Raw genomic sequence first — 19,085 nt, 5'->3', positions numbered from 1 at the left:
CTACCTCCATCTTGGAGCTTGCCTGGTGCCCAGGCACTGGTGGGAAACCAGAGTGAGGGTGAAGGTCTTGCCATCACTGATGATCTTGTTTTTCTGCCTTTTACTGAGCCATGGTATTCATGCAAAAGGAGAACTAGGTGGTGTTTCCCTCCATGCTGGTACCCCTGACAGGGTTTCCTTTGACCTATGAGTGTTTAATCCATTAAAAACAGAACTCTTTTTTTTTTTTTTTTTTTAGGGATGTGTGGAGAAGGCAGGAAGGAACAAAGGAAATATTCCTTATTTTTTCTGGGCTGTTTCTTATTTCAAAAAATTAATTAGAAAAGGATATTCTATGGATTTAGGGTTTCAACTTTGTGTCAGAAACGTTAATCAAGACTGCATTAGCTAGATTTTCCTCGAGGAGCGGGAGACGGTGTACAGAGTGTTCTTTGGAGACAGGCACGAGTGCTCGTGGAGCTGCCTGGCAGCACGACCACGCAGAGGGAAGGGGTTTGCCTTCGGAGGTGGGGAGCACCCTCCTCCCAGCTCCCCGGAGCTGCTGAAATTGGGGTTTGGATCTCATCTAGTCAGTGTTTCCAGGGCTATTCCAGGATTGGTTTTGTACCATCTTTTCCAGGCCAGTTTTAAAAGCCCCCAGGCGATGTTTGGGCTTCTTGCCTTTATTGAACACCTCCATGGATTTCACTGCTGGGATGTTTCTGCTAACCCCAGGCTGACGTTTCCCTTGGCTTTTTCGGTTCATCCTGCCTTTTCCCACCCCGCTGTACGTGTGTCTCACAAACAGTCGTTAGTACTCGTGTGAGGGCGGCTCCAAGGAGCCAAGCTGCATCTAATATTTAGGGTTTTTCAAGAATCCCCTTCCCCAGCCTCCTAGGCGAAGCCGTGATGGTATTGATGAAGGTCCCGGTTTGATTTCCAGTTGGCATGCTCAGAAACGAAGGCAACGTTGGCAATGGTCTTGCCTGAGAATTGCCTTGGTCTTCGGGAAGCCTTAGGCTTTGTAAGACGTTACACCAAACGCTTTCCTGGGCTGACGGGACATCTTGTGCGTGCCTGCCTTCAATTTACAGCTCTGCTGTAAAATATCAAGTTAATCTCCTGTGATTTCCCCCTTTATAACCCCCTGATGCTCGGCGCTTGTGCTTCTCTTGGCGTTTATTCCCCTCCGCTCCCCCTTTTGTATTTATTCCGTAAGTTTACCACGCACGGACTTCCCACTCTGGAAAGCCTCAATACCTTTAATTTCACAATTCCTCACTGCTCCTCTTGTCCTCTGACCCTTCTCAGACAAAAGTGCGAGCGAACCACCAGTTAACTTCCTTTAAAATTAGTTTAAAACTCTCCTGCAGGCCTCATCCTTGAGATGGGGCTGCTCTCCTCCCTCGTGCCTTGGGAACAGGTTCGCAGCCCTGGCTGGAACCGCCTGCTCTCCTTCCCTCTCCGCTTGTGAGGATGAACAGGGAAGGACAGATATCAATAAAAGTGAATGAGACTTTTTTTGACAGAGCAGCTTCTGCGAGGGAAATTTTTTTTTTTTTAATGGCGCAAACAATGGATGGAGCAGAATTTGCATAAATCTCATTAGAAAAAAGTACAAGTTTCATAAATCTTGTGATAAATTAATGTGATATCATTCCAAACATGATGTATTAATTTTAGGATGAAATGAATGGGTCTCTGATCATTGTTGGTAATTATGAGGCTCCCAGGCAGTGTGGAGAGGAAATTATTTTGAAGAGGGCTTTTTAAGTGCGGGAACCCTTTTCACACCAGGAATATCTTAACAGACCCAGACTCCTTCTTTTACAAGTGTTTATTTTCTTATTTTCCTCTCCTGTTTGTGGGTGGGTTTTTTTGTGGTTGGGTTTTTTTTTTTTTTTTGGATACAATTGGATTTACTTCCCTCTTTCATGCTGATACAGCTTATTCCTTTCCAAACAAGAGGAAACAATAGCCCGTTCAGTTTTTGCAAACTATGCGTGTTCTCCCTCATCCCAGGGACGAGGACTGTGGGTTTTGTGGGGAACCCGAGGGCAGGAATCGCTGCAGAAGGAGGAGGCAGGCACCCCCTGAGCCCGCTGCTGCTTGCAGGGCATTTGCCCTGGGATGAGCAGATTTTATCCCCTTTTCCAGGCAGATCTAGAGATGCCACAGTGGTATTAAGGCGCATCGGTGATTTCACCAGCCTGGTTGGAGAGTTTCGGGTAATAAACTGCCGTCTCCAAGCCACGGAGGTGCTAGTGAGTGAGCAAGGGCTGTCACCTCCATCCGCTGCAAAGACTCGGCGCCGGCACGAAGACGTACGTTTTTCAACTGGTTTTGGAGAGCTTGCTTGATATCTGCGGTGCTGTAAGGCCTGCTTGAAGGTTGATGGAGGGAAATTGCTCTGTCTTAATCGTGTTGATGTAGGTGTTGACTTTAATTGGAAGGGTGCCGCTTCTCTGCCCGCATGCGTGCCGGCGGCTCCCTGCGCAGCATCTACCAGGAGAATCTCGGGGTTTAACGATAACGTTGAGAAAGTTCAATATACCTTTGGGTTTTGTGGGTTTTTTTTCCCCCTTCTCATCTCCCTTGTAAAGTTAACTGAAGTGCTCGGTAAATAGCAAAGGAAACCGAGGTGTGAACGCTTGGCTCTTCTTTACCTGCTGCTGCGCTCTTCCCTTTAAATCGCTTTAAACACCCTTTTAGAGGTCTCTGCGAGGGCTGGGCAGGCAATGCCTCTTTCTGAGGTTTACCACCACTGTCAGGTCTGTTTATGGATTCCATCTCGCCCCTTAAAATAACTAAATGTAGCAGAGAAATTACAGGCTCTGTCTCCTGCTCTGGCTTTGGGCGTCTGAGGAGCTAGGAGAAACTTTTTGCTGTGCCTTTTGCTTCCCAGCTTGATAAACTCCCTCAGAGGTGGTTTTGATTGCACTTTGAAGTGATGGTTTTGCTTTCCCTCCTCTCTCAGCTCTGTGTTGGGCTCCTTTCTCTCCCCCATACATGATGGGTGATGGTCGTAGGTGCCTGGGCCAGCTCGTTACTGGGCTTTTTCCCCCCTGTAATTGGTGAAGACCTCCTGTTTTTTCTGGTGGCAGAAACTGTTCTTTTCTCATTTATGTATTATGAGACCCTATTTAAAAGGTGCTGGTGGCTCCCTGCCCTTCTTTCGCTCGCTCTGCAGCACGGTAATCGGAGTGGCGGCAGCCTTGGTGGTGGGGTAAGCTGATGCTTCCCACTAGCACCTGGAAAGAGAAGCGTGTAACGTTGAGCTCAACTTGAACTGTAGGAGCGGAAACTTTCTTTGCTGAGTCATTCTGGAAAGTTTTGGCTCAAGTGGTTGAGCTCTTTGAGGAGGAGGCCCGAGAGTATCTGTTGAGGTTGTGTTTATGGAATGAGCCGGCGGCCACCGGCTTTGGGAGAAAGGCTTGGAGCTGGATGAGTGGGTTGCCCCCGTACCTGTGGTGTGCTTGCAGGTATCCTTGAGCGTATCTGGATGATGTTGGCCAGGGTTTAATCTGGGCATGCTTGTGTGGCATGAGTTTTGCTGTTACTGTTCACCCAGGGCATGCTCCAGCTGCGAGGAGCAAGGTCTTCCCGGCAGCTGCAGTCTGGAGCATGTGGTGGTTAGCCTTCGGAAGCCCGCATCTTCTGCGTAATCTGTGGCCATCCCTGGCATGGACAGGGAAACTGCTCCAGGAGGCTGGGACTGACTGGGAGGAAGGCAGGAACGAAGATGGAGAGATCCTGGTGCCTGCAAGAGACTGCCTGAGCCCAGGCGTGCTTTGGTTGCTCTCCTAGCCCCCCCCGCTGTGCTTACACTCGCATCCCCCTTTCGCATCAGGTGGGGTCTCCTGTGCGCGCTCTGTCCCCAGCTCGGGGCTTGTCCTCTCTGGGAAAGTGATGAAGCCTCATCCCAAACGCGGGAGCAGCTCCCGTTTGCTGCAGCTCCTGCTTGAAACTAGATTTTGCTTTCTTTGCCTTGCTGGGGAGTCACTGTCCTTTCCTCTCTCTCACTTTGCTCAGAGGTGGCTCAGCAGCACAGAAATATTGGCATTTCATCTTTTCTTTTTAAAAAAAAAAAAAAAAATCTTTGGGAAAACATCACGGAAGGGCTTTTTTTCTTCGTTTATTTTTTTCTGAAAGGTGAAAGAGAAAATGAATTACAGGCAAAGAAAAGGGAGCAGGTGACAAATGAGAAGAACAGGGTGTTTGAATTTCAAGATCAGATCCATCAAATCCTGACACCGAGAGCATCAGAGGCCAGCCTGCTGTGGTGAACTGGGCTAATTGGAGATGCCTGTGCTGGGGCAACTGGGGCAGGAAGGCAGGGCTGGTAGCCAACATCAGGAGTGCCGTGGGGAGAAGTGAGAATGGGATGTGATTGTGCCACCTCCCTTCCAAGGAAAGGAGGGGGCAGCCAAGGAAATCTGGTGGCAGCTACTTTGGAGCAAAAGCGTGGCGGTGGCCTTCACGTAAGGGGACTCCTTCCTGCGGGGTGTGGATGCTAAAATGATTTTTATGTAAATAAATGTGTGCTGGTTTGAGAAGCTGAATAGCAACCAGGGGCTCTCTGTGCCAGCTGGTGACCTTGGTTGAGGACCATGGGCACCGCTCGTGGCATAAGGGCTGTCTCCCTGCTGCTTCCCTCCCCGTGCCCGGTGCCTCTGATCCGTTTGCCTTTACTTAGAAATTTCTGACTTTTTATTCTGCAAACCCCCTTGCCTGTGAGCTGAGCGCCCGCGGTGCTGGCAAGCTCCAGACCGCTCTCGGTAGCGGTGGCAGAAGACGGGGAGCCAAGAAGCTGCGTGGTGACTGTGCCCACGGATACGATCCAGAGCTCGGGAGGGGTGGGAAACAACGAGCCAAGGAGAAACAAGCACTGGCTTTTAAAAGCAGGGATTAAAATGCTTTTAATATTAAAGTGTAGCTGGTGCCTGAAGTCTTGAGCCCAAAAGCCAGCGCAGTCAGCGGAGAGATTCCTATTAACTCCACTTGTATATGGATCAAACCTTTCAAGGGAGCATCTTATTAAGCAACTAATTAGAAACCTGCCCCTTCCGTTGGATCCCAGTGCCCTCCATCCCAACCCATCCTCGTGCAGACTGTGTCGATATCTTGCAGCTTCTTCATCCTCCAACTCTTTCCTTGGCCCTGGGGCTCAGCGCTTCCAAAACCTCCCAGGACGCAGGCTTCCATAAAGCAGCCAAACCTAAAAAAAAATTAATAAAATCCTAGCAGGAACAAGAGGCAATAAAACCATCACTACCCCCCCCCAAAAAAAAAAAGCTCCCGAGGTCAGTCAAAGTTCAAGACTTGGAGAAAGAAGAAAATCTGTGTATGTGTGAGAAAGAGGGAGAAGTAGCTGTGATTGAGAGAAACGAGGCAAAAGGAGACAAGATAAATTGCGATTATCTGGTGGAATCAAGACACTTAACTGCCCTGTCTGATTCCTGAGGAGAAACAAATGGAGCCTATAGCTTTGCACTGGAGAAGGATAATTTGTCCCTGTTTCCTCAGCCCTTGCTGGAGCCAGGTCGGCACTTGGGCTTGTGGCAGCTCCGACAGCACGCTCAGCGTGGCCCGGGGAGAGCTGGGGCACCTTATTTTTCTTTGCAAGTGCCCTGAGAGGGGCTTCTGGCAGCTGTGGAGCTCCCTGGGCTCTGCGTGCTCTGTCCGAGTGGGACCTTCCTCTTTTGGATGATTTCCCGGTGGTACAGGCACCCCGATGCGAAGGTGCTAGCGCTGCTTTTTGCAATCTTTTGGCAATTCCCGTGTTGCTTCCGTGAAAGAGAGTGTGGGGTCTGGCTGCGGAGCTGACTATCGCTGGGTCGGGTGTTTGCCTTGGTCTGGCTTCACCTATGGGTGGGATGTGACAGCACCTTCCCTGTGATCACCCCGGAAAATGGGATTTCTTGTGGTCTGTTGATCGGTGGCCCAGATGCTCCAGCTGTGGGTGTTTGCCTTGTGCTATCCAGCTAGTCTGCTCCTCTTCTCCCTTGGTGCAACAAATTGAGAGGGGAAAAAAGATGCGGGGGGGGGGAAGTAGTATTAAATAAATTGATGCTAGAGGAATTGGTGGAAGGTAGGTCACGAACACTTTTGTCGTGGTGGGGAAGGAGCCCAGCGTGCTCCGCTGCGGTCTTCTCTCACCGCATCCTGCACGCCTGGTTTACACCGCGTGCCTAAACTTCGCGTTCTCCCGGGCTAAAGCTTGCAAAAATCAGAATAACAAATGACAAAGTGATTGTGAAGTCTCATTTCTTATTTCAGGGAGCTTGTTTCTTGTTATCTTCTATTTAATTTGTTATTTTGATCTGTATTTTATGCATGGGGGTGTTTTTTTCCTATAATGAATTGGGAGGTGCTCTTAAGTTAGGATGGTGATTACTGGCTGATGGACAGGTAAGGGAATGGGTAAAACAGCTCCTAATTTTCGGCACCTCACTTGTGAGGGTTTGTTTAAGATGGTATTTTCCTGTGATACAGGAAAACAATGTGCAGCTTACCCTTTAATGTTCTCAGCTGCCCTATTTATGTCCTAGTGAAGTTTCCTGTTTCTAACAAATAAAAAGAAAGAAAAGTTGAGGAGGGTATAGGTGCTGAATGTTCCCTTCCCTCTTCTCTTACCTGCTAAATCCGTCCTTGATTTTGTCACGCCTGGAGCAGAGAGCAGCCAAGCCCAGCGTGCTGTTTCGCAGGGATCTAGCTTTGGCGCGTCTGCAGGCTGGCAGGTGGGATGATGCTCTCTGCCCCAAAATGCCTTGCCTGGTTCTCCAGGTTAGCCTGAATTTAGGAACGACGTTCCCTGCCAGAGGGAGGTAGCCGTAATGCAGGGAGACAGAGAAGAGTTAAACGTTCGTTCGCTGGCTGGTTTCTTTGTGCAAGCGGGTTTGCAGCGTACAAACCATGAATGCGACTATGATTAGAACTGGGTGGGACATGGCTTTCCTATTCAGCAGGATTTTTAAGATCGTTTCCCTTCCGCTGTGAGTTGCGACTGAGAGCGAAACCTCTTTGGGTTTGAAGTATTTGCAGTTCTGGAGGGAATTGCAGATACCCTGTTGATCTAGAGGGTTTTGTATGAGATGTAAAAGGGGAAAGTCTGTTTCTCCCACGAAATTTGGCAGAATAGAGCCATAAGACCCTGGATTTACCTTGTCCTAGTTACTGGCTGTCACTGTCGTGGGGGTGGTCACAGTCTTGCCCCTTTTTCTGGGGCAAAGAAACCTTTGCAAAGGATGGCTTCAGGTGTCCTCCAAAATAAAAGCAAGCCAGTAGCTTGTTGGATATTAAGGCTCTGAGGAAGTTTGAGAAAGTGTAGGGTGGCTTTGTATCTCCGGTGTTGGCTTCACACTTGCACTCACTGAAGAGACAAGAACGTTGCAGATGAACCGGCTGATCGCAGTTGTTTGGATAAGGACTCTTGCTTTTGGGTCCAAAATATATTTGATCCTGACCAGTTACTGGCTTGCGCCTGTGTTGGTGAAAGGAATTTTTTTTTTCCCTCAATAGTTAATTATAGTTGCTTTTTTTAAAACCACTGATACTCCTTCTTCCAACAGAAAATCATCTACGTTTGGGCACTGAGTTTTGCTGTGCTTTCTTGCACTGGAATAGTCATCTTAAGCCTTACGTTTTGTGCTCTTCATGGATGTGCTCGAGATGGCCTGAGTCATCTTTACTCTTCTTTTTCATAAATGAAGCAGCTCAAGCTTTTAAAGCCCTTGTTAAGTGTAAAGCATTTTTGCTAGCTCCCGAACGTTGGTGGCTTCCAGTCCTGAAGACGGTGCGGCCAGCCCAGCAGCTTGCAGAATTGCAGCCTTGGCAGAACCAGCTACACAGCCTTGAAGCCGCCCCTCCGAGTGCCCAAACTGCACCGCGGCTCTGCCAGCCAGGGTGTGATGGAAAGAGCTCCTTGCGTGCTTGGACCCCTGGTCGTGCCAGAATGGCTGGTTTTGGGAGCTCCTCTGCAGCTGAGGTCCACCAGCATTTTGGAGCGGGGCTGTGAAAACAGATTTTTACCAAACAAGCCCAAATTCCTGAGCGCTTCACCTGGCTGCTTGGTCTTCCCCATTATCTGCCATGCTGTCACCCGGGTTTGTACCGACGCTGTGCTGCAATGTCCCCGGTCGGTGGCCTTGGGACCAGCCAGGCAGCCGGGTCCTCACTCGGGTGCGCTTCATCGGTATTGTATGGCGCTAAATTTTTAATCAGAAAGTCATGCAGGGCTAAGTCAAATGCCTTACAAAAGTCTATTATTTCTTCGCAGTTACCTTTATCTGCCAAAATTGTAATCTCATCAAAGAATAAAATCAAGTTTGTTTGACAAGGCCTATTTTCCATAAAATCGTGTTGACTGGCATTAATTATGTTCCTATCATTTAATTCTTTATTAATGGAATCTCATATCAGCTTTTCCCATTATTTCAGCTGTGATTGATGTCAGACCAAGTGGTCGGTAATTGCCCGGGGTTGCTCTGCTTGCCGAGCTGTGCCGCTTGCGTTTGCCCTCCGGTCTACCGGAACTTCCCTCCTCTTCTGAGATGGATGAAATTTTGGCATTCGTTCTCCTTGGCCAGATGATTTGGGGTCATGGAGTCCTCTCGTACTGCCAAAGATGGCTCAAGCAGAGGCTGTGTCCCCCCCAGTCCTTGGGGCCAGGGTTTTTTTACTCCTATTTTCTCTCCTGTCCTGCTGAGGAGGGGACTGAGAGTGGCTGGGTGGGTGACGGGCGGCCGGCCATGGTCGACCCACCACTACCAGACTTTGAATGTGCTCGGGGGGCGTCATGCAGAGGCCCAAAAATGATCCGAGGAGGTTCTTGTGGGGCTGAAATGAGGCTCCAAGGGTGGCGAGTGTCCCTTGCTTTCAGAGCAGTGGAAGTCATCCCGCTCCAGGAGCAGCGTGGAGTTCACAAACAGGACATGTGTCTCCCATGAAGCAACTTTGAAGGGTCCAGGTTGCCTCTTGGTGCAGTCAGGAAGAGACATTTGCAACTGCACACCTGTGAGGGATGGCTGAGTAAGGCCGCTGTTGGTTGAGGTATTCAGGATGCTGCAGAAGATGGTTTCAAAACATTATTTGGCAGAAGGTAGTGATGGATTTGTCCCAACATCTCTCATGGGTGGGTGGGCTCCGCATATGCCAAGATGACCAACACTTGCTGCAGCTGCGGTGTTTAAAACAAACCCTGGGTCTATGTCTGGCTCCAAGTCCTACCAAATCCTAAGCCCCGAGGCACCTGTAGGTATCATGTCCATGCTCTTGGCCTTGGGTTGTTTGCTTTTTAACCTGGAAATGATGTATGTGCTGGTGGTGCCCCTCGGCGGGGGAGAGTGTGAGGGAGGCTGATATTGCTCACCTGGAAGAGGCACGCGTGGTTCTGCTGTCGCCAGTGCCCGAGATGGCCGTGCTTCTGCGGAGCGAAGGCGACTCTCCCTTTTGATAAGGGCGAGGGAGGAGAGGAGCTGCGGTACAGTTTATCTGTGCTAGAGAGAACAGTAGGCCCGCGCGCAGCTTGACTCCCCTTGCTGCTGTATAAACGTTTGAGGTATTGTAGCAGCGTGGGAAAATAGTCTGGGGATGACTTAAGGCAGACCACCTGAATATTTTCAGGATTTCTTTTCCTCTGTCCCATTTTGCTCATAATTTCTTTCCTTTTCTATCTCTCCCAGGCTCCTCAGTGACTCAACTGCTGGCCCGAGACCTGGACAATGACCCGCTGGTCTTTGGCGTGGTCGGGGAGGAGGCCAGCCGGTTCTTTGCGGTGGAGAGCGTGACCGGTGTTGTCTGGCTGAGGCAGCCCTTGGACAGAGAGGTAACGCTGCTTTCTGCTGAAGGGAGGATTAAAGGGTGACTCTCTATCTTCTGTGGCAGCTGAGATTGCAGCCTGGGCGTTGCTCCCCCCACCTCCAGAGTCGGGAATCGAGATGTCTGGCGTGTCCCCATCGGGGTCTGTCTGTAGCCACCCTGCCTCTGTCCCCAGCTCAGTGGGGACACGGGGAAATAAGCAGAGCGCTCTGGTTCCATCTGGCTTGTTGGTTTTCCTGGATCCCAGGATAATATTTGCAAGTTCAGAAGTAACTGGAGCAAGGAGGAGGGGATAGCACAGGCGCTCGGACAGGAGCTTGGGAAGGCTGGGAAAATACTATACAACTTTGGGCAACGTGCTTGATTTCCCTGTGCTCCTGTTGCCTGGGTTTAGCACTTTGTTTGCCGGCGGCAGCGTTGTGAAGATAAAACCCATTAACGCACCTCAGGCGCTGGTGGGTCCCGGTCGGAGCTAGCCAGATGCGGGGATGCGGAGGAGCGGAGCGGTGGATGCTGCTCAGGCTGGGGGAGGGCAAACCCAATTTCACAGCGCTAAGAGCGAGACTCTGGAAAAAGAAAGCGTTTTTCTTCACCCTTCTCCCCTCCGCCTCCCCGTGCCAACAGCTGCTGGCGTGAGTCATAAATCTTCCCTTATTCAAATGCCTACCGCTTCCCAATACTTATGATCGCAGCCTTCAGCCAAGGAGGGTGATCGATAGATTTTTTTTTTTCAGGTGTCTTTGGGTGGAGGGTGGGAAGGGAAGGAGCTGAGCAGAGCTTGCACGCAGGGCCGGGCTGAACCGGGAGAGAAGCCTGCACCCATCAACCGATCCCAGGGGCTCAAACTCAGCGATACGTGGGAGAGGGTGAAGACGAACACGTGCATAGCTTGGTACGGGTATAGGAAAGGTGTGAACGGCAATTTGTGGTGGAGGGAGCGGGATGGCGTGGGAGGGAAGGGATGGAGGCGGATGGCACGCTGGGCGTAGAGAGCGCTGGTCTGGATGGGTGCGATCAAAGGGTCAGGGGGAGGGAAAGCTGTACAGGAGAGGTGGTGGGGAAAGAGAAGTGAGAGGTCAATTCTCGTACAATGGAGGACAAAGAGACTTGAAAAGGGAGAGGGAATCGTAGTGAGCTAAATGATGCAGGAAAAGGGAAAAATAGAGAAAAAGAGGAAGAAGTAGTGAATGTATAGAGGCAAAACCATTTTTAGAAGATTTTTCACTCCACAAAGATTAGAAGGAAAATGGGTTTAAAAAAAAAAAAGACAAACCCCGAGTCTAAAAAAAGTATGTGCTAAAATGAAGGTGGAGACAGAAATTAGCATGTGGCAGCTTTCTCTGATTATTTTATCGAGTTTTTAAATTAAATGCTCAACAGGTGATTTCTTCTCTCCTATTTTTCTTTTCTTCCCTACTGCTTTGTCCCTCGCGGTCGCACCGATGGCTAGGGGGGAAACTGGGGTGCGAGACGCTGACGCGGCAGGGTGGGATGTCGCAGGGAGCCGAAGCTCTCCTCTCCGTCAGTATTTCAGCTCATCGTTCTGCCTGCAGGCTTTGCCCCGAGGCAGGAGCTAGGGAAGCTTGCCCAGGTTAAATTCCCCAGCTGTTTGGAGGGGGGGCAGACGCGGGGGCAGGAGGGCTGCGCGCTCTGCTAAACTGTTCCCCAAACCCTTCTCCAAGATGAACTGCTACCCCGGTGCAAGCAGAGCTACTGGTCTGGTCAGCAGCGGCTGCCGCCCTGGTCCTGAGCCATTCTTATTAGGAATAAATTAACCAAATCTGCGGCAAGGAGTGTTATTTCCAGCTTGCTTTCCAGCTTTTCCTGCGTGATGCTTTGGAAACGTCAAGCTGCTGGGCTCTAGGAGCTCAGGTGGGGCAGGGGCACCGCTGGGTGGGAAGGGATGCTGGAGGAGGAACGGGTTGCTGGGACTGGGGGAACCAAAATACCGGATGGTGCCCAGGTACAAGATAGGTGTGGTGGGTCCAAGTCCTGCTGTCCATCCCTGTGCGATTCCTTGGTAAAACAGGAGCAAAACCATCGCTGGTGGAAAAGAAAGGTCGGGAGGAGATCTTTGCCTCCACTAGCAGCTTCCCCCTGCCCTCACACCAAAATAATCCCCTCTTCCCCGCTTGTCCCTCGCCCCAGCACCAGTGGCTTTAATATATTGCCATTTCAGACCAAGCTGTTTGTTTAGTTAAAGCGCGACGGGGCAGAGAGGGCTGCACGGGCGGTTTTTTGAATGGGCTTATGGGATTTCAGCCAGTTCTCACCGCAGACCCTGGGCTTATCCCACTGTTCCCAGCTATACAATATCCCCACTGCATGGCAGGTGAGTTGGGAAAGCAGCAGCGAGATTTAGATGTCCTCAGTGAGACTGTGCTGTATTGTCATCTCGAACAAAAGCTAATTACACAGCTTTTTCTTTGGACTTTCTCCTCTTTTTTGCGTCGTCCCTGTATCTCGCAGTCGGAGATGGTGCCAGGTCACAGCACGCCGTAGGTGGAAAACTGTTTTTCTCCGCCTTGCGCTTATTCCCTCTCGTTGCTACAAGCAGGCAGCCTGCGGCGTCAGGGACCAGGGCGGGCGTGCAAAGAGAGTTGGGGCTTGCTGGCACTCCGCAGAAGGTTAAACAGCAGGCTTCTCTCATCTACTTTAGCCCCGTTGTCTGTTTAAAGCGCTCGCTGCTAGTCGGGGAGTCGGTTCCTTCGGCCCCGCATCCTCCTGACCCGGGGCAGAGCGGCTCCCCGTGCCTGTGAAACACGCTGGAACCCTGCTGGCATTAGTATTTCTCAGCATTTTATACTCAACATAGGTAATTGCACTCAAGCGCCCCTTCTCTTCTTGAAGGTCCTGAAAGCGTTTTGCATGTAATAATATTGGCTAAAAGTCCCAAGCCTGCCATCTGCAGATAAACACTACAGTATCTTTAATTATATGTTTTTCTTCTCCTTCCCTTTCAGACTAAGTCAGAATTCACGGTTGAATTTTCCGTCAGTGACAGCCAAGGGGTAAGTGTGACTTCTCATTTCATGGTCTGCGGCACGGGCGAAGGGGAGCGGGGAGGACGAGCGTGGGCTGCTGGGGGACCTGCTGCATTGTGCCGGGGCGGGGGAGGTCCGGGGAGCGGGACCACCGCTTGCCAAAAGCCTAAGTCAGAGGAAAAAAAAAAAAAAAGCAGCCACAAGCTTGTTTTAGGTTTTAAATCCACGCGTAAAGCTGACACCCGCTCCCTGTCGTTATCTTTGTGGCCGCAGGTGATCAAAGGGACGGTCAACATCCAAGTCGGAGATGTGAACGACAACGCCCCGCGGTTCCACAACCAGCCCTACAGCGTCCGCATCCCGGAGGTAGGGATCGCCGCAGCCTGGCTCCTGGCTCTTCCCACGGTGGCCACGCTTGGTGTCTGCCCGGCTGCCTGAGGGCCACCGAGGCGCGGGATCGTCCTCCCGCCCTGGACCCTCGCTGTGGCTGGGGGCGGGATTAAACTTCTGGAAGTTATTGTTGCCTGGAACTGAGCAGAAGCCAAGCGACGGCAGTTTGGGCGTCGGGGGAAGGCAGGTGGAAGAGTAGGTTTGGAGATCAGAGCCTTTGCAGCCTTGGTGATGTCTTTCCCACGACAGATGTAGGGTTTGAAAAGAGCCATAAATGGGAATCTGTTTCTTTTCCTCTTCCTTTGAGGTGGGGGGGATGTGCAGCTCTTGTCACAGAGGTGACCTGAGGCAGGACTGAATATCTCTGCAAACGCCTCATTTCTGGCAGAGTCTGTCCCAAAGGCTCCTGCCCTTGCTGGTGGTTTTCTTTAACACCTCCATAGCAGGGCTTGTCCCGTGATGTCCTAGGAATAAAGTAGGTAGGAAGGGACCGCAGAAGATCATCTGGCTCAAGCTCCAACTAAAGCAGAGAGAATTTTTGTGTTGGATCAGGTTGCTCAGGGCTTTAACCGGCCAAGGGTTGAATATCTCCAAGGATGGAGTTTCCACAACCTTGTGCTGCTGTCTCTCTTTGTGCTGGCCATCGCAAAGGAGGTGACACCTAGTCACACCGTCGAGGAGAGATGCTGCACCTAGAGCTCAGCTTGACAGAAATACCCCAAGAACTTAGAGCTCCGATGTGAATTTAGACTTTAAAGCTGTGGAGCGAAAGGTGGTTGCTGGTGCTAGGAGGTTAAGGGTATTAGATTTGCAGTAGGGGATTAGTAGGGTATTTCGTGTCTTCCAGCGGAGGACACCTCTCCCTCTTGCACCCCGGTGCCAGGGCAGAGCCCGTTTTTCCCAGAGCGTGCCTCGGAGTGCGGATGAGGTCAAGCGTGCATCTCTGCATGTGAAATCAAGCAGTCTTTGGTAACCGAGAGGTGCAAACGATTGTGTTACAACAGTTTATTGAATATGCTGGCTGCTGACGCCCTGCCGTGCTGGGCTTTGATCTTTCCCTGTCCCTCTGCTGCGAGGATGAGGTTTCTTCGTTAGGTCGCTTGTGATGCATGAGCCGGGAGTTTTAGTCTCATCTTTGCGCCAAGTCATCTGAAACCTCCCGTTGAGAATGACGCTGGGTCAGAGTCATTTTTTCTCCTCTTTAAAGCAGGAACGGTGCGGAAATGACTCGGCAAAAGCCGCGCAAGCGGCTCCTCGCTCTCGCCTTTCTGCTCGGGCCGCTGGAAGGCGACAGTTGGCCATCTTGCCTTGCTGCCGCTCCTCCCGGTGATGGTCTGTCTGCAGGCGTCCGCGAAGCGAAAGGAATGTCAGTAGGGTTGAAGGAGAATAGTTTCCTCTCCCCTGCCCTCAGGTTTACCTCTGGGGTTTTTATTTACAGAGGAGTCCCTTCTCCATGGGAAGAGGGAGATGGAAAGCGGGTTTCTGTGGCTCCCCTGGGAACTGGTGCTGCTCTAAGCCCCGGCGTTTATACACGTGGAGCAGCCGTGCCGTATCTCCTCTTGCTCGTCGCCTCTGCTCTAAGAGCCGTTATTGCAAATCTTAAGCCTTCCGCATTTCCCATCTCAATCTGCGTCAGCCTGGGGAGCAGGGAGGGCAAAGGTCCGGTGCTGGTTTGGAAAATTAAGGCTGGCTGAGGAAAGGGAATGGCAGGCAGGTGAGCTGGACAAAAAAATAAATAAAAGAGGAGGCTGACCCCCAGAGCCGCCCTCTCGCATGTCACTCTGCTTTGCACGTGAGCTGCGGTTTTGCCGGGAGGGATTTCCAGGACTGTCTAATTGTTTCGGGCAAGGCAAGCACGGCGCTTCCCCCAGTGCGCCCGCTCTGCTGCTTGGCCTTCGGAGCTGCGCTTTTCTGGAGGGTGGCCTAATCTAATTATAAGGCATCATGTGCCAGTTTCCAGTTTCTCTCCATGATCTTTAACCAAGGGCACCAATCGGAGGTAATGAGCCACAAACTCGTTGCTCAGCCAGCATCCTGGAGGCACTTCTGTTCTTCTGCCGGGGAGATGGCGTTTCCTTGTCAGGCACTGTGAAAGCAAGGGATGGAGTCCCACCACCTAAGGAGGACCCTCCAAGGGCTACAGTCCACAGGAGATGTAAGCAGTGAATTTACTCAGTGTGTAAATTCTGCTGGCGTGGCTCTTGAGGAAGAGATGCCCTCTTGCTTTGAGAGCTTGGCTGGACCACAGGTTGTCCCTGTTGCTTGTCCACAAGTGCTCAGAGCTGGAGGTGGTGTGGCATGGAGATGTGCCTTCAGAAGCTGTGGGCCCCGGAGCCACGGGACGTGTTGGATGCTTCCGAGGCTGGGGAGCCAGTTGTGGTAGGGGATGACAGCGTCCCCAGTCACCCCCACGCTCCAGACAGCTCAGGCCGGGGTGAACAACGAGGGCATGGGTAGCAAAATCTGTCCCAAAGACCACCCAGCCCAAGCTGAAGGGCCTGTGGCTAATAAGTAAAGAGGAGCTGGAGCTTGGGGACGGAGAAGAGGCTAGCAGAAGTGCTAGCGCAGCTTTGCATAGGCTGGCTCTGAATTGGCAGCTAATGAGGGTTTTTCTCTTTTTAATTTTGAGATAAATGGGTGTATCGATTTGCAGTTGTCCTAGCTAATGGAGCAGCAACAGAAAGGCTATTTAAACCTCACTGCTATTGTGTGGCACTAGGAAAGTCAAAGGAAGAGTGCGCATAAATAAATGGAACATGAAGTAAACTGACCTTTAAAAACAATACTGCCTCTAAATACCCGTCCTGGCGTTTTACGCACTCCGCTTGATTTGAGAATGGCAATTTATTTGGGCACGGGCTGCGGACTGTTATTCCTCTCTGGCGTGGGGAGGGAGGAGAGGATGCCCAGTTTACCCGTGGGCTCCTCCACATCACAGCAGCTCCGAATACCCAGACCGAGGATCACTCGTGTATCCGGCTGATGCCACTGGTCCCCTGCGCTTGTTGTGTCTTAATCGCGTCCCCGGCACCTGCCTGGAATAGCCGAGCGAGGACCCGCGTGTCGGGAGAGGGACGCTGCTCCAGCGTAATCGTCCGTCCCATCCGGGCAAGTGCGCCCCGTGATTTGCTTGTCAAAAGGCAACGAGGCGGTGTGGGCGCTTTCAAGTCTGTAAAGAAAAGGGGAATCCTGCTCGAACTGGCAACTTAATTCACCAAGCTGGCCTCGACAGAGCTCATTAAGTTCTCGTGTATTCATTTCAGGCTAATGGCTGTCATGCTGACTGCTGTTTGATTTGCTGTAATAGACTTTTATGGCTTTCCAGTTTGCTAGGACGTGTGTGCCTGTGTCTGTGCCCCGTGGTGCTGCCGTAGTACATTAGTTAGCCGCTCGTGTGCTTGCTACTCTGACCTTCAGGGTTTGTTCTCCTCTTGGATGCATCCCTCGCACTTCACCCCTTGCACACTCTTTTTTTTTTTTTTTTTTTTCTTTACCCTCCTCATCCTCACCCAGTCCCAGGGTACCATGTTTCTGGGAGTCTCAGGTTGCGGCTTTTAAATCGGTAAAGCTATGTTGCTGAAGCTCGCGGCAGGCTGTTGTGGCGATGCTTCAGTTTCTGACAAGTCCGATCTGCTTTATCTAATTTATTTTTCCATTCGACTGGATCTGTAGGAAACTCAGTCTTGTTGGATTGTCACGGTTCAACGGGTTTACGTGAAGCGAGCGAGTGAAGTGGAGCCAGGCCCCCACAGTGGTTTTTATGGTACCTGGTGCGGTTTTGGGATCGGGGTGGACCGTTCCCATAGGTGCCTGCTAGGCTTTCCTGTCCTGGCTTCCGAGCGTGAGACTTTCTGGGGCACGGAGCCCTCCATTTGCCTTTGAAGCGAATATCCTTTAAGCTTATGCTTAAAAGGTATGGCTCTGCAAACCTCTCTTCTGCATCTGCTACTGCCAGGTGCTACGCCTTCTGCGGGACCACATCATGGCTCCTGCAGAGGTTCCTCAAACGTTGAGGTGGTTGTGGTGTGGTAAGCAAGTCTCGTACCTTCCCGTGAAGAGCCGTTCTTCCCCGTAACCCCCCAGCATCCTGAGCCTGCCGATGAAGTTCAAACCGTCCGTGGCCTTCTCTTGGCCCTGGGGCATCAGCAGTCTTCACGTCTTGGCAGAAAGGTCACTTAACTGTTGGTTTCTTTGCTGAATGTTCCCTCAGGAGGTTTCCGGTGGGGTTTTCTCTCCTTCGGTGTTCTCCCCGCCTCATTCCCCCCCGTTGCAGTTAACGCACTGAGTGATATATAAAGTAATATGGATTATTGGGTTACATCTTCCAGCAGAAAGCTGTCCTCAGCCAGGCTCTGGGCCAGAGACTGCCGTTTAGCGCCCCAGCCGTTCACGAGATGACAGTTGCACCATGAAAAAGTATCTGTAACTTGACAGGAGACATTCATTATAACAGGGCTCTGTTTTGAAAAGGCACCCACTGCATCTATAACCACAACCATCTGCGTTGGGAATGCGCTCATCTCGTCTTGAGTTCAAGCAAGCGCCGGGAAGAGGCAGGGCTGTGGGAAAGGAGGTTAAAAATAGAAAGGAAAGGTTCTGGGCAGCACACAGCATCAGCTAGGCAACTACGGTCCAGCTTGCAGGTGTCGCATCTCCTGAACTCAGCCCTGATTTACCAATTTATTTTAATTGGGAGGCAGGCGGGCGCTCGCCATCAACAGCAGTCCCTTCTGCTCGGGGAGCAGCCTTTGGGATTGAGTCTGCACAAGCTGCTGGTTACCGTTTCCATCCTTAATGTGGTGGTGTAGTTGAAACAGTGGCTTTTATGATTATTTTTTTTTTTAATTGTGCAGAAAAGCGTTTGGTGGGGAGGGGGAGAGAAAGGAGAGGCCCGTCACTGCCCCGTCCCGTTACACAGCCTGGAACCAGACCGTGCTAGATGATGAGCAGGGGCAGGGAGGATCAGAGAAAGCCCCAAAAGCCCTAGCTGTAATTAAAATTATTATTTTACTTTAATGGTAATAATGTCAGTAATTACATCAGTTTCCCTGCCATCCTGCCCGGGAGCCTTCAGGGGCTCGTATAATTCTGCGGCGGTGGCTGGGAGGCCTGATGCTGCGCATACGAAGCAGCCGCAGCGAGCGCGAGCTCCCGCTCCAGCCCCCTTGGCCAGTCCCTCGCACGCCCCCAGACACCTTTGGGGTTTGTTTGGTTCCCCTCTCTCCTCTAAATAAAGAGCCTTTAAATTGAAGGAGATGATAACAGAACTGATAAGAAAGATGTTCCTGCCACGTTGCAAAATGGCCTGTAATCATTGCTCGCTGCTTTCCTTCCTCGTTTCTTTTTTTTTCTTCTTTCCCCCCCCCTTCTCCCCGCTCACTGTTTTCCTTCTCTCCCTGCCCTTATGCTTCCATGTGGATTTTAGAAGTGCACAAATAATTTAGGATGAATAACTTATCCACCAAATCCAGCCTTCCCCTCCCTCCGCCACCTTTGCACACACAAAATTTGCAAGCCTATCGAACTCCTCTGCAGTGCTTTGTATGCAATTTTATTCATTTCTTTATGGTGGATTATTTTAATATTTTTTTAAAAAAAAAAAAACAACCTTCCTAGAGAGGCGACAGAAAAAAACAATTAGCAAATTATTCAAGCTGTGTTTATTAAACATTGTTGGCCAGAAACAAGTCGGTTCTCTTTCCCGGGTAGGCAAGCGTCTCCATTTCCCCTCCACCCTGGCATCCCATCGGCATGGCCGGTGCTGGGGACCGAGGGTCGTCTCCGTCTCCTCCAGTGCCTGATGGAGAAGTGGGAGATGAGGCTTCGACTGGTGCTCGCCGCAGCAAGAAGGTCTCCGTCGCATAGGTCCGCGGCGATGATCTGCAGCAGGTGAAAGGCTTACTGTACCGTACT

The 19,085-nt window shown here is 51.1% G+C and overlaps 1 protein-coding gene across 1 annotated transcript in view; it reads left to right on the top strand.

The window, feature by feature from the left end:
- The window catches only part of CDH23 (cadherin related 23), a 207,754-nt gene that overhangs the window by 38,411 nt on the left and 150,258 nt on the right, over positions 1–19,085 (top strand). The window contains exons 4-6 of the mRNA XM_075758935.1: positions 9,663–9,805; positions 12,762–12,809; positions 13,056–13,148. Coding sequence (XP_075615050.1) covers positions 9,663–9,805; positions 12,762–12,809; positions 13,056–13,148 — 284 coding nt within the window. The remainder of the gene's footprint in view (positions 1–9,662; positions 9,806–12,761; positions 12,810–13,055; positions 13,149–19,085) is intronic.

Source organism: Balearica regulorum, chromosome 7 (genome assembly GCF_011004875.1).
Source record: "Balearica regulorum gibbericeps isolate bBalReg1 chromosome 7, bBalReg1.pri, whole genome shotgun sequence".
Lineage (NCBI taxonomy): Eukaryota > Metazoa > Chordata > Aves > Gruiformes > Gruidae > Balearica > Balearica regulorum.
The sequence above is the reverse complement of the archived record's forward strand: the minus strand, read 5'-3'. Positions and strand labels throughout refer to the sequence as shown.